Raw genomic sequence first — 15,813 nt, 5'->3', positions numbered from 1 at the left:
CACAATAAAACATCTCTCGCTTTCAAGAGATCTAGTATTTCATTTGTTGGCAAGTCAGATTTTACCCCGTCCCTACTGCTGCGCAGCCACTCTACCGGCGTCTTGTGTGGGTGACGCGGACACAGCTGGGAGAGGAATGAAGCGCACAGCCCCTGATCTGAATGAGAGCGCTTTCAATCTAAAGAAAGACCGTGAGCAAGCACACACTGAAGAATACGCAGAGCGAATATGCTTTGTGAGGTGAAGCGGGTGCAGACTTCATCTGATTCGAGCGGGCTATAAACAGATACTACTACTCCTAGTCTACTACTACTACTAACAGTGAACTGACACTTGTTTTGGCCACGCCCCCGGCACGGATCTGCTACCTACCTGTTGGTACGGACCGCCCGTCTCTCACTCTCTGGTCTGCAATGCAACCATGCAGTGGCGCTGACGGAACGGAACCGGGCATCAGTGTCCCGTCTTGGATTATTTCACTTGCGGGCGACAGATCGATCGAGCTCAGCGTGGTTAGCCTTGCCCTGATGCGGAGTGAAATTAATTAGCCGCCGACACTGTCCGGAAGCACGGCACCTGGACGAGAAGCAGACGTCGCGAGCTCGCAACGCAACGACGCAGGGGCAGGGGGGTCAGAACTCAGACGCGACGCGAGCCATGCCATTTGCGTATGGTCCGGGCAGCGGGGTTGCACCGGGCAAAACGGGCATCCAGGTCAATCATACGGACGGAGGAGCTACTCTCTCCATTTCAAATTACAAGTCATTCCAAAAATCTTGAAGAGTCAAATTATTTTAAAATTTGACTAAAATTATACTATAAACATATAATTAACAAAGAATCTAATGATACTTAATTAGTATTGTAAATGTTATTATCTTGTTGTATAAATTTAGTCAAATTTGAAAAATGTTGACTCTCCAATATTTTTGGAATGATTTATAATTTGGAACGAAGAGAATAGCTCACAGCGGCCGCACTACCGCTACACTAAAGGAGCTAGAGTGCAACGTTTCAGTGCTGTAGGAGCTCCCAGCAGTACAAGTAGTCCCCGGACCGGTCACTGTAATCATGGGAATCTTGAACGTTCGCTTGGGAGGCCGGCCGGGCCGGGCCAGCCAGCAGGTTCAATGCACCATGTGCCACGACCAGAGCGAAGCTCGCGCACCAGGAAACGCGACAGATTCACCAACCTGGTGTTGCTTTCCTGGCACCTTTCTCTTCTTTTTTCCCCCCTGACCTGCACTGCGAACGACGAACCTGTGACGAAGGCCGCCGGCGACGATGCGGTTATTTTGGCGTTCGTGCATCGAACTGTTACAGGCTCGGAGAAAGCGACCCCGGCTTCTCGATCGATCGGCTCTTGTTCTTGCAGGCGCGCGTTTCTTGGGGAGGCCGGAGGAAGAGGGCTAGCTGTGTCTTTGCCACCTCTTGGCTTGGCTGCTGGCTGCGTACTTCAGTTGGACTTGCGTCCGAGCTTTCTCCTGGCGCAGGTAAAAAAAGAAAAGAAAACTTCACGCCCTGCTGCTAGCTATAGTCCGTCTCATCCCAATCTTGGAAGTATTTGCACAAAGGGTCATCAGCGTCTGTAATTCTGTATCCGTGTTTGGCTGTGCAGTATTCTGAGGGGGGAAAAAAGAGTATATGGATTCTGGAATCTGGATGCAGCAGGATAAGCTGGTGACGTCCTGGTGGAGCGTGATGTTAGCGAGGAAACAGCTGGTGAGCGCTGGAGGCCACATTACCTGAACCGCATTGGACGTGGCGTTCCGAGAGACCGAGACGACGACGACCATGACTTCTCGATCCGGCGTGACGGCGTCGATGCATATCCAGCGCACGCTAAGCTAGCTCCACGGCGTCCTAGCGTTTTAAAGTACAATCTGGCCCAATGACACAGCTTATAATTAGCAGCTGAGCCCCGGACGGGATAAGAGGGAATCCTCTTTCTCTTTGGCCGCAAGACCTACTCCTACATGGAAAGGCAGCTGCTAGGCATGGTGGTAGTAGTAGAAGATAAGATAAAGCAACAGGCATACGTGCACGGTTCACCTGTTCCTTGGATCCCTTACCGTCTCTCCGCTGCTAGGTAAGAGCATCTCCATCAGAGACCTTATTTGAGTCCCTACTCAACAAGTAGGGTCGAAGTTGAAAAAATATGCTCCAGCAGAGACCCTAACTGAGTCCCTACTCTAGGGAGCCCCCTACTTTCCCCTAGGGAGCCCCTTTCCCCGCGGATCCATAGGGAGGCCCCTACTCCTCCCGCACAGCTCCTCCCCGCACAGTTTCGCACGACGGCCTTCGCCGGCGAGCCGCGCGCATTCCTCACGGCGGTCTCCGCCCACGAGCCGCTCTTCCGTGGCGCAAAACTGGTGCTCCGCCGCCGATGCCGCCATGTGTCGCTGGAGCTCACTCGCCTGCAAAGCCGACGGATCTTGTTTGCCTGCGTCTCGTTCGACCGCCTGCCAGCTCGCGCACGGTGAAGCTCCGCCCGCGCGGCCGGCTGAGATCCTGCTCGCATGGCGTCCTCCGCCTGCTCGCCCGTGACGGCCGAGATCCCGCTCATCCGGGCATCGGCCAAGAGAGGTTGATTCGATTCCTTCCCCCCAAGAAAGATAGATCGGCCCAAGAAAGGCGAGAGAGAGACGAGAGAGATGAGAGAGATGCCAGGAAGGGAGAGATGTATTGGGAGCATGGTTAACCAAACTGGTGGGAACCGGTCCGGTTTGACCGGTTACCAGTCAAACCGGTCCGGCCCGGTTTCGGTTTGGACCGGTATCAAACCGGCCAAAATTCAAATTTAAATTAAAAAATGAAAAATTCCTAAAAAAATTCCTAAAAATACTTCAAGGTACGCGAATCTAATGGTTCAAATTTTCTCAAAAATTCATTCATTTAGTACAGTTTGCGGAATTTTGAAGTTAAATCAAAAAAGAAAAAGAAAAAGAAAAAACCTACGGCCCATTAAGGCCCACGGCGCTCTGCATGCATAGATAGGATTCTTGACAGAGGTCCCCCCTCGCGCGACCCCCAGAAGCCGTCCGCCCCCCCCCCCCCCCACCCACTCCCTGTCCGCCGCCCCCCAGGAGGCGACCGGCGCCCGCAGTCGGGAAGCCGCCCGTCGCGCCCGGCTAGCCGGCCAGGCCTCGAATCTGGTCGCTGACCAGCGCGCAGAGGCGGCTAGCCGGCCGGTAGCACCGGTAAGCCGGTGCGACCGGGAGATAATGTATGAAGTGGAATTTTTTAATGGAATGATTGGTTAGGTGTATGATTTAAAATATTAGATGATTTGTTTTAGAATTTAGGTTAGAGTTAGGTGTATGTCTGATATGTTTTAGGTTTTAGGTAAGATTTAGGTGTAGGAATTATGATTTAGGTAAGATTTAAGTGTAGGATTTAGGATTTTATTTATGTGATTGATATGTTTTTGTTATCCATGTATGCAGATAGACAATGGCAGGCAAAGATGTTGTATGGGAACACGGTGAAAATCTTTATTCCGGATGGCGATGCAACTATTGTCGTACGCAGAAAGGAGGAGGTGGTGCGACTAGATTGAAACAACATTTGGCTGGGCGCGGGGCAGAGGTGGTCTATTGTAGGAATGTGCCACCTGATGTGCGGGACTTCTTTCAGCGTGACATTGATAGGGCAAGGAAGGCAACTGCTGACCGGGCTCGAGAGAGGTTGAGACGGGAGCAGTCTGCAGCGGAGGGAAACTATCCTGGTGATGAAGAAGATGAGGAGGCTCAGGTGCAGCGTGCTATGGATCTATCTAGAGCGGAAGCAGAGTTCCGGCGGGGGGTGGAACAGAGAGGAGGTGCATACGAGCGTGGAGGGGGTAGTGGTTCGACGAGGGGGAATGCTATACAGAGGATGTTTCGAAGGGCCACTTCGCTGAGGGAGAGTCCTGTGGTGGAGGACTATAACTTGGCAGCTGGTGGGAGAAGAGGAATGACACAACCAAGGATTGATACAGGCTCCTGGACGCAGAAGGGTAAGAATGCAAAGGAAGCTATTGGTAAAGCTTGGTCAAAATTTTTCCATATTGCAGGAGTACCTGAAAGACAGGCTGACAGTCCATACTTTATCAGCGCGGTCAGGGAGACACAGAAGTGGGGTAAGTTTCCTTTCATTGGAATGACACATATGAGCTTACATTCTTGTATCACATGATTTTCATATGGTTGCAGGTGAAGGTATCGCATCACCCACTGGACGGGATATTGATGGCAAGTACCTTGATCAGAACGAGCAAGACTTGAAGACGAGGTACGTAAAGTTTTAGAAAGACTGGCTCTTATTTGGCGTCACGTTGATGTGTGATTCATAGACTGGCCCGATGAGGATGAGTGTCATCAACTTTTTATTATATTGCAATGGGGTCATGTGGTTCGAAAAGTCTATTGATGCGAGTGAAAAAACTCAAGATGCTGCATATTTGCTCAAGGTAGCCCCTAAACATGTTCCATTCACATTGAGTATGTTTTGACATGTTACTAAACAATCTGTCTTTGTTTGCAGGAGATTCGAAAGGTGGTGGAAGAGATTGGAATGGAGAATATCGTGCACGTAGTCACCGACAACGGCTCGAACTACAAGAAAGCATGCAAGGAACTACTAAGTGAGGTGTATGAACACATAGCTTGGACACCTTGTCTAGCACACACTGTCAATTTGATGTTGAAGGATATAGCTCGAAGGCCTGAACATGGTGTTATGATCAAGCAGTGCAAACGAATTTCAAATTGGTTACACAATCATAGTCAGTTGAATACAATGATGAGGAACGCTGTAGGGTCGAGATGGGGACTAGGGGGGTGAATAGTCTTTTCTAAAACTAATTGCGCCGGCTAACCGAAACTTATGCGGAATTGAAACTATTCGCTTAGCCAAGACTTCACCCCTCTAACTATGACTCTAAGGCACCTCCAAAAAGATCACACACAAAGCAAATGGAGTACCAAGCTAGCAAGAGCTCTCATAACAATTCTAATGCCAAGCCACACAAGACTAAGCACTAGTACTTCACAAACCGGGGGAGCTCCTACACAATTCTAATGAGCAAAAGCACAAAGCCAAACCTAAGCTCACTAGATGCTCACGGACAAGGAAACACAATCCAAACCCAAGAGCTCAACTTGCTTAGCTACACAATCTAAGCAAGAGCAACTAATTAAGCTACACAAACTAACTAGTTACACTAGGATCTCTACTTCTAGCTACACAAATAAGAAGATAATTAGCAAGCTACACAAGCTAACTAATCACTAGAGAGCAACTACACAAGCACAAGATATATATGAATGTAAATACAAGACTTGTGATTTGGAGAATGCAAACCACTGAGAAGAGTAGATAAAATTGACATGGTGATTTTTATCCCGAGGTTCACTTGGTTGCCACCAAACTAATCCCCGTTGAGACAAGCTCCAAGGTTGCCGCCGATCCTCTTGCTAGCGGTGACTCTCAAGTCACACTCTCCTACGTGGAGTGCTCACACCGAGCTCTAGCACATGATCCGGCCGGACCACTTGTTGCTCTTCACATCTCACTCAACTAGAGTTGCTCTTCGCGGCTCCCGCGGGGTGAGCATAATACCCCTCACAATCTCTTTTTCGGAGAACCGCACAATCTTCTTGCGGGCTTCAATGGAGCCTCTTGCCACCAAACCATCTAGGAGGTGGCAACCTCCAAGAGTAACAAGCACACCGGCTTGCAACACGATCACCTAATGCCACTCAATGCAATCTCTCAAAGCAATCGCACTAGAATCGCTCTCTCACTCGATCGGATGATTACTATCAAGTTAGAGTGAGTAGAGGGCTCTCAAGCACTCTCACACAGGGACAGCAAGTCCCCAAAGTGCTCAGCCACCTCAAATGGCCGGCCACACCCTCTATTTATAGAGGGAGGCCTACAAACTATCCGTTATACAAAAATTCCGTGAAAACAGGGGTTTCGCGGACTGTCCGCCCCACAAGGGCCGGACGGTCCGCCATTTCAAATCGAACGGCTATATTCTCAATAAATGTTTCTCGGAGTCGACCGTTACAGCCCGGGCGGACTGTCTGCCTCACAAATCGCGGACGGTCCGCAGTTCATTTGGACACTCCATACAGAAAGACCAAGTTTCTGTGCCCGTTTCAGTTTTTATGGGCGGACCGTCCGCCCCCATGGACCGGACGGTCCGCAGTTCATTTTGGACCACCAACAGAGCCAAAAACGGTTCTGTTCAAGCTCAAACGAGACAACGGAGGACCGTCCGCCCCCCTGGGGCGGACCGTCCGCAGGTATATTTCCAGCAGAAATGTACCTCGGTAAAATGACCATAACTCTTAGCTCCGATGTCCAAATTAGGTGATCTTGGACTCTATGGAAAGCTTATTCAGATGACTACACAACCCAACTGAATATTAGATCTAAAACACAATGGATCAAAGCAGTATTTCACTCCAAGAGACAACCTAGTTTCCGGAGAACACCGAAAAACTTTTTTTTGCTTCCCAAAGTTGATCAACATCAACTCCAACAACTTCTTCTTTACAAATGTGCCAACAACACTAAGTGAACAACAGCATGTGCATGTGTGTTAGCATTTTCACAATTATTTTCAAGGATTTTCACTTGATCTCACCACGCCACTTGATCCTAGCAACATCGCAATGTTAGATCGCTCAAGTGGCACTAGATGACCGATATGCAAACAAGTTTGCCCCTCTTGATAGTACAACCATCTATTCTAAATCCAGTCATGCACTTCTCTACACAACCTTTGACCGGTGAAATGAAATACCCTACAAGTCATACCTTTGCCTTGCGCATTCCATTTAATCTTCCCAAATGTTGATGCCACACAAGCACCAAACTCCATCAAACCTTTTGATTATCATCATGAGTCAACACTTAGCTTGATCTTCTTTGAATGATATGATCCACTCCATATCATCACATGACCTCTTTGGTCCATCGAACTTGATCTTGCTCGCTCTTCACCGTTGCCTCGGTCCATCGGCGCCAAGTCTTGCCCAAGCTTCACCGCCACGCGGTCCCTCGCTTCAAAGCCTTGACTTGCCCTTCACCATTGCAACCGATCCATCAAGCCAAGCCTTGTCTTGATTTTCTCCACATTGGTCACATGACTACATGTAATGTCTCGTATGCAATGAGTTCCTCCATCACACTATATAAGCATAGCATCAACCCTTAGCAATTTCTCCTCCACGTCACATGTTGCTCATACTAGTGTCTTTGTATGGACTAATCACCTGTGTATCTCAACATAAACACTTATTAGTCCAGCTAAGTTGTCACTCAATTACCAAAACCAAACGAGGGCCTTTCAAACGCAATCGGTGGTGAGTTGGTCAAGTGGAATGCCACTCGATTTGGAACCAACTACATGTTCCTAGAGAGCATCTATCGGAAACGTGATCATTTCATGCAGTGGATGGCATCTATTGAGTTCCAACACAGCAAATGGGCGAATACCGAAGATGGTAGATTTACTCATGCAAATTTTGCAAGTATGGAGTGGTGGAATGCATTGAAATATATCATCGACACGGTTCAACCAATATACAAGTTCCTCCGCTTCGCTGATCAAATTGACCTTATGCTTATTTGAAGTGATTTATATTTTGCAGCTGCTGTCCTAAATCTGAGGTATGCATATACAATTGATCCAACTCAATAAATATTTTGTGGACTCAAGGATACATTTCAGCACATGACGGATCTCCAGAGCGCCGTGCAGGCATTGCAGGAGTTTGACGTGTTTCGGCAGAAGGTTGGCGAGTATGGCAGTGAAATGGCAATGCGGATGGCGATGGACCCAAAGACATCCCCATGTAAGAGTTACTCCGTACGACATTGTTGTTTTCTCTATTCGAATATATTGCTTACATACTCGGTTGCACATGCAGCGTCCTGGTGGATGATGTTCAGATCAAGCACTCCAAAGCTGCAGTACCTTGCCATGAAGCTTGTTTCACAATATTGTTCGTCCAGTGGATGCGAGCGGAACTGGAGTGCTTTTGCCTTGCTGCATACAAAGATTCGCAATCGGTTGTCGCACAAGAAACTTAATAAGCTTGTCTATGTCAACTACAATATTCGTCTCCGACTTGAGGAGGTCTCCGGCCCACCGATGTGTGAAGAAGGTGATTTCATTGACCAGCTGGCCCATCTTTCTTTCTATGATGAGAATAATCCGGTGCGAAAATGGATGGAATATGGTAGATCTAATCGGGCTCCAGTTCTGGACGAGGATGATGATGACGGCGACATCCCTCTCCCATCCCATCTTGTCAGAGATCAAATAAACGTGTCGGATCTACGTGAGGCTACGGGGGATGATTCCATCAGCGATTGGGCACGTAAAAATGTGGGTGACACTCACCTAGGGAAGAGAAAGTTGCAGAAGGGGCCTACGAAGGGTGACCCGAAGCGTCGAAAAGTCAAAGGAACAGCAAAACCAGTGAGCAGCGACACCGAGACTGATGATGGCGAAGGTGAGCGTAGTCCTCCGTATCAGGAGTCCAAGGATAGCAGCTCGGCCGATGATGGTGATGATAGTGACGGTGCTGATGCTGCTGCTGGTGGTGGTGGCAGTGGTAGTAGTGCTGGTGGTGCTGCTGGTGGTAGTGGTGGTGCTCGTGGTGTTCGTTTCACAGGTATACATTACACATACAAATGCACACATATTTCTGATTATGAGTATTGACTACTAATTATGATATATGGTTGATTGCAGGGGAGACTCAGTTCACACATGTTACTCAGGACACCGACCATGGAGCACCGCAATCACAAAGGAGAACAGGTGGACCGACGGACTACGACACTCCACAGTACTCTACTTCCTCCTACAGCGATTCCAGGCACTCTTTTCACTACCCCATTCCTGACATCAGCATGCAGCCACCGACGAGATGGGTGTACGAATGGGAAGACCCCCATTTTTACACTATGTTAGTTCAGGAATGGCAGACAACATCGGCGTGGACGGGACAAACTTGGCAACACTTCAAGGCTGAGCTGCTTAGAGTGCGAGGTATCGCTTTGATGTCCACCGCCGAATACCAAACCACATCCCAAATGGGGGTCTTCCCATTCTTACGTTGAACTTTTATTTGATGTGTATAAGTGTATGACTCGGTATTTATATGCACGCTTATTACTATTGTATTTGTATGCATGATTATAAATTATTGCTTTGGTGTGGTCATTTACATTAATATGTGTATAGCTCATGCCGAAATTTCTTTTTATTTCACACCGGAGAACCACATTTAACCGTCGGAAAATATCATTAAATCAACGATAAACCGGCCAAACCGGCTGGTACACCGGTCTAACCGGCCGGTATACCGGTATGAACCGTTTGCACAGAGGATTTTAAATTCAAATTTGACTTCGACCGGTTTGGACCGGTTTCTGGCCAAACCGGTCCGATATACCAGTACCGGACCCCGCCGGCTTGACCGGACCGGTCGGTAACATAAACCCTGATTGGGAGGCGAGAGAGAGATGAGAGAGATGCCAGGAAGGGAGAGATGCAGAGAGAGATGTGAGAGAGAGGCAAGAGAGAGGATGCGCAGGGAAGCCAAAAAAAAAGAAAAAAAAGTGAAGTTAGATGAGGCAGTGACAAATAGATTCCACATGTCAGAGAAGAGTAGGGGCTAAAATTTAAGATTGTTGCTGGAGTTGAAGCTAAAAATTATAGCCCCAAAAATAGGAGGAGTCTCTACCCAACAAAGTAGGGACTCAAAGTAGGAGCTATTGTTGATTGTTGGAGATGCTCTAACGGCGGATCCAAAAGTTTAATATATGAGGTTTTATTTGTTTTTTTCCTCCTCCATCTTGTTTTTCTTTTCTTTTTCCTCTTTTCATCCACGGCTGAAAATTTTTGGGTGCATCGGAAAGGCTTCGTGGCATACATGGGAATGGGGTAGGGCCCTAGGGGAGGGTGCTCCCCTGCTGGATCCGCGCCCGCTCCCATTGTTCAACCGCCGGCTCTGCAGCTTGAAGTCAACTCTCTCTACCGGCTTCTATGAACCGTGACGTCAGTTGGGCTGTCTGGCATTTTCGCTTTCCACACGATAGCTAGAAAGCAGTTGCAGACTTTGAAAGTCCAAGTCAGACTGGTTGACTGCGGAGAGACCGGCCGATGGACGTCCCTTTCGGTCCGGGCATGGCACCCGAAATTCGAACCCCCCGGGGGTCCTGGTCCTGCCTACTCTACTTTATACTACTGCTACTTTTTCATGCCACACATTTCTTTTACTCTCGATTAATGATGTGCTGCCGGACCTTTTCTCATTTTCCTTCCCTAACCAAAAGGGATGTACAGTGTACTGATGGCGCTTGACCGTGACCTGGCCGGTGTGCTCAGTTGCTCACTCACCACTGACGACTAATGCAATCTGCTAGCAGTACAGCGTGTAATTACCCAGTTTCGCGCCAAACCTAAGACTGGACTAATTAAACACGGTGCCGAACGGCATTAGCTGTCCTGATCACTCACCCATCGAGCAATCAAGTGCCAAGAACGTAGGCTGTCAGCTCACACTTAAAGAGCCCTTAAGACCTTGAAGATTATTATTGTATGGGCACACGCACACGAGCTGCCGCCGATGCAAATCTTCTCAAGATCCAGCCGTTACATCAGCGCGCGCGCCATTTCCTTTCCTTCTTTAAGGCCAGTCGAGGTGGCGGATAAAGATGGCCGGCCGGCCTGCCTTCTTGAACGGGGGTTAGAAATGAGTAATCGCTAGGACACGCTACCCTGCCTATGACCATTTCGAACGGAACGGAATGATTCATCTGTTCCTGATCGCCTTTAGACCTCGCAATACTGTTGACCCGTACTGCGAGTAGCAATTAACTAGTCCCTCCGTTCTAAATTATAAGTAATTTCAAGAATTTTGGAGAGTCAAATCATCTCAAAATTTGACCAAAATTATAGAAAGAAACACAAAAATTTATGACATCAATAAGTATACTATGAAAATATAGCTAACAAAGAATCTAATAATACTTAATTGGTATCATAAATGTTATTATTTTATTATATAAATTTGATCAAATTTAAAAAACTTTAACTCTCTAATATTCTTGGAACGCCTTATCATTTGGAACGGATAGAGTATGCACGACCGACGGGCACTTTTGCGATACTTGTGTGGGGAAAAAAATGCACCGACGGACCGGGGTTAAACAAACATCAACTGAGCTTCGCATCACATCCCTTTGGGCAAGCACCGAAAAAGGGAGTCGATTAGCGCGTCCGCACTGCAGTCTGCAGGTGGTTGGAGTTGGACCGCACGAGCACTTTGGGTAGTAGGGGCGTAGGGCCTTGTCCGTAATCCATGCATAAGCGCTTTGATTAGTTATATACTCCAAGCAAGTAATTAATGTGCTACTCCTGCTTTGTATCAAGACGCAGCTGATGATGAGGCTAACTACCACTTATGACCTCAGGTGTCCGTACACAGGTCTGAAACACTGATCCAGCCGGAGTTGGTGCAGTGGTAATCCCCGCAAACAAATTTTGCCTGATTTCTACGGCTAGATTGTAAATTACTCCTTTCACCAATCCGTTGGTGCCAAGCAGAGACAGCGACAGTGGCGACCTTGTCTTCTACTACTTTTCCTTTCTTTTTTGAAAATATGTCTTCCGGGTGTTTAGTTCCCAAACCAAAATTTTTTGGGTGTCACATCAATGATTTGATCAGATGTCGGGAGAGTTTTTTAGACACTAATTAAAAAACTAATTTCAGAATTCATCTAGAAACCGCGAGACGAATCTTTTGAGGCCTTTGACCGCATCATTAGCACATGTGGGTTACTGTAGCACTTATGTCTAATCATGCACTAATTAGGCTTAAAAGATTTGTCTCGTCGTGTACATCCGAATTGTACAATTAGTTTTGTTGTTTAACTATATTTAGTGCTCTATACATATGTCCAAAGAGAAAGACACAAATTTCGAGTTGAAAATTTTTGGAAACTAAACGCCCCTTAGTGATTCTTTTCAGGAGAGGTCGGGTCGGTGAAATGAGTTGGAAGGAATTCCAGACCAAGAACGCAAGCAGAAACCGACGTGTGCCGGCCTTTTTCACCTGGATGGAGTGCATAAATTTTTTATGAATCACCCCGCACGTACACTGTACACAGAAGATTGAGCGTGATGCAACGCGAAGTGACCTGAGAAAACCGGCATCGTAAAATATTAGGCGCAGCGGACCCGGCCAAAAGAAATGGTAAACCCGCGGCATATGATGAGCAGACGGCGGCAGCAGCAGCACCACCCGGCCACCACACCAGCAGCGCACGCGAGCTCCCTTCCCCGCGACGAGACAAAGCGCTCAACCCGAGCCACCCAGCGAGCGAGTTGCCTGCCATGCCTCTATCCTCCTGCTCCTCCCCCCGCCGGTCCCTTTCGTCTCATGGTCGAAAAGCAAAAGAATCCAAGAACCTTCGTGCGGCCATCCCTTTCTCTTTTTTTTTTCCCCTGCGGCCAGGCCAACTTGCGAGCTCCCCTACCGAGTCCCCCTCGTCGTCGGTCCGAAAGGGAGGGATCAGTAGTGAGGGAGAACGAGGATGAGAGCTCCCAGTTCACGGAGCAGGCTAATTTTTGAATAGCTGGATCGGAGATCAGGCGTCGCTGAGCCTGAACGCATAGGCTGCTGAGAAATTTTGACCCCTTCGGGCCTGATAGGCAGACAGGCAGTAATGGACTGTTACCGCTCGCGTACTGCGGACCACGGGCGCTGCGTATTTCACGTGAACAAGAACAGCAGCCACGGGTACGTGTGCGGAGGAGGTGCGTGCACCCGTACACGAAAGGCAACAGGCGCTTGTGTTGTGTGCCCCCCGTTTGTAGCGAACCGTGCGCTGCACCGACCCGGCAGGGCGGGGGGCAGTGTGGGTACGGCGGGAGCGGGAGCGGGAGCGGGCGGGCGGACCACCGGGCGCGCTACGCGCGGTGGCAGCGGCCACCCGGCGTCTCGGCGCGACGCTGTTGCGGTGGGGCCGTGGGGGCCGGCGCGTCGGTCTGGGGCTCGGCTCGGTTCCGCTCACACGAGGGAGGCGCGCGCGGCGGACGGCATCCGGGAGGTGGGGAGCCCACCACACGACGCGATCCCCCGGCGCTGCGCTGCGCGGCCCCCCTCCAACCTTTCCGCGTCACCTCCCCTCTCCGCCCCGCGCTTTATATAGCAACCGCGCGCCCGCTTGCCCTGCCTCTCCCCGTCCACGCATCGCCACCGCGCCATATCGGCAAATCTCTGAAGCGGAGCGGGCACATCGCCTCAAATCTTGCTTGCCCCCACCTTCCCCCCTTCCACCACCACCACCACCGAGAGCCGGGAGACAGACACGCCAGCAAATCCGGGCGAGCGAGCGCCCCGTCCCGGCCGCGGCATGGGCTTCCCGGTGGGCTACTCGGAGCTGGTGCTCCCGAAGCAGCTGCTCCACCTCCTCCTCCTGCTGGGGTACATCCGGCGCTTCCTCCTCTCGGCGTTCCACGCCGTGGGCCTCGGCGACCTGCTGGATCTCGGGGACGACCACCAGGAGCTGCTGCAGGACCACCACCACCACAACCACGGCGGCGCCGGCGGGCCGCAGCTGGGGCGGGACCACGGCGCGCCGGCGCAGGCGCTGGCGCTGCAGCACCGCCGGCCGGAGTTCCGCGCGGTGCCGGCGATGGTCATCGAGGAGGTGCTCCCCGTGGTGCGGTTCGACGAGCTGGCGGCCTGCGTCGGCGGCGACTGCGCGGTCTGCCTCAGCGGCATCGGCGGCGGCGACGAGGTGCGCCGGCTAAGCAACTGCCGCCACGCCTTCCACCGGGGATGCCTGGACCGCTGGATGGAGCACGACCAGCGCACCTGCCCGCTCTGCCGCGCGCCGCTCATCCCCGACGAGATGGCCGGCGCGCTCTGGGCTGCCGCCGCCGGCGTGCCCGACGCCTCCGACTTCGACTTCTCCTACTTCGGCGCGCCGCTCACGCCGGTGCCCTCCCCGACGCTGCTGCGGCCGCACGAGCTGCTGCTCAGCGGCCTCGGCGGCTACCAGTGAACTCCGCTCCCGCCCGCCCGCCCGGAAGCGACCGGCCCTGCGGAATGCGCGGCCGCGGACCGGCTGAATCGGTCGCCGCCGCCTTCCGCGGGAGGAACAAGGGAGAAGCGCAGCAGCGGAGGCACAGCAGAAGCGGAGGGCTCGAATTGTGTACATAGGCAAAATGGGTAAAGCGACCGGAAAGGGATCCGCTGCAGTTCGGCAGCCTGCAGTTGGGCCACTGACAGGTGGGCCTGCATGTGTGGGGCCCACGTGTCAGGGACACCACTGCAGGGCACTCAACTGCAGCGGATCTCGTTCCAAAGCGACCACCCCCCAAAAAAAGGCTAGAAGATTAGATTCCTCTTGTGCATAGGTAGATTCCGTCTTCCAAGTTTGTGGAGTTGTGAATCTTTCCGCGGATTAATTTTGTTGAGCTAGGCGTTCCGATCCAAGATTTGGGCCCCTTTGCTCCTTCCCATTTCCGCTCTGCTTCGCTTCGCTTTGCTGCCAAGCCGCTCAGCTTCTCTTCTTCTTCTTCCTCTTCTACCAGTCCTGCGTGGACGGCTCCGTTCCTTTTCCCTCCTTCCTATTTGGAAACGACGCTATTTGGACCAAGCACGCCGCACGCGATGCGTTTTCACCTGTACCCGAAATTCTTTTGCTTCGACGGGAAATCACAAAGAGGCGCGGATCTGGAGCTGCTGCCACGGCGCTTCCCATCAGCCCCCTGACACGGATTCAGGGACAGGAATTCGTGCAACCCAGGTGTTCTCGAGCAGAAAAAATGGCTAGCAGTCGCTCTCTGATGCGGAGGAGAAGCTCAGCTCGCAGCTCGGGGCTACCAAGCAGTAACAGTACACGATTACAGGCAGTAGGGCCAAGGCAGCCTGGGACGCAAGCAAATCCGCAAGTCGTCTGTTCCTTTCCGCCAGAGCCCAATCCAATCATCCCCTGACGCGAAGTGACCAGTGCGTCTCGGCCGCCGCCAGCGGCCCGCCCGGCCTGCCAGGTGCCCCAGCCCCCAGGTACGTGCGCGGCCGAGGAAGTTTCAAATCCGAGAACCACTTGCACGGTTGCACCGCCAATCTTCCGCCGAAACGGGAAGGAGACTCTCTGATGCGTAGACGCGAGCGGCCTACCAGCCGCCGCCCGGCGGCGACCAAACGCCCAGGCAGACTGGTAGAGCGCGCACCTGCACACCATGATTCGTACTGGTAGCATAATCTGCAGAAAGGAGGAGAAAATTATGCGGTCTCGTTCTGAAAGCAGAGCCCTTGACAGGTGTTGGTAGGCTCGGCCAGGCGGCCAGGCGATAGATACACACCCCCACTCCGTGCCCCTGGCCTGGACCTGGTCACCTGGACGACCCTGGCCCTCGCGCACCGAAAGAGGGGTATCGGCAAAAGGGTGCGTACGTTGAGCAGCGGCGGTTCCTGATTAGGAGCGCATTATTGGCAGCTTAACCACATAACTCCATGGAGTACCAGCACTGGCATTTTGTACTACTGCGCCTCAGCGCCTGTGATACGAATCTAACCTAGTTTTGCTTGCAAGTTTTTTTTTTGAGGGGTTGCTTGCAAGTTAACACAAGCCAACAAGAATGATAAAGTAATGTTAGGAGTTTAGGGCAAGGAAAGTAAAAGGAGCGCAGCGGGGCCGTTCGACGTTCAAAAAAAAACACAAAGGTGGGGTCATTTAGGCTCGATCCATGCACTGAATGGAACCAAAACCGAACTCGGAGCTCATATA

The 15,813-nt window shown here is 51.1% G+C and overlaps 1 protein-coding gene across 1 annotated transcript; it reads left to right on the top strand.

Annotated features, from left to right (window-relative positions):
• Positions 1-13,249: 13,249 nt before the first annotated feature.
• On the top strand, positions 13,250-14,544 carry LOC120683539 (brassinosteroid-responsive RING protein 1-like). Its single transcript, XM_039965621.1, has one exon. The coding sequence runs from the start codon at positions 13,429-13,431 to the stop codon at positions 14,080-14,082; it is 654 nt and encodes a 217-aa protein (XP_039821555.1). The 5' UTR covers positions 13,250-13,428; the 3' UTR covers positions 14,083-14,544.
• Positions 14,545-15,813: the final 1,269 nt, after the last annotated feature.

Source organism: Panicum virgatum, chromosome 7N (assembly GCF_016808335.1).
Source record: "Panicum virgatum strain AP13 chromosome 7N, P.virgatum_v5, whole genome shotgun sequence".
NCBI classification, from domain to species: Eukaryota; Viridiplantae; Streptophyta; class Magnoliopsida; order Poales; family Poaceae; genus Panicum; species Panicum virgatum.
The sequence above is the reverse complement of the archived record's forward strand: the minus strand, read 5'-3'. Positions and strand labels throughout refer to the sequence as shown.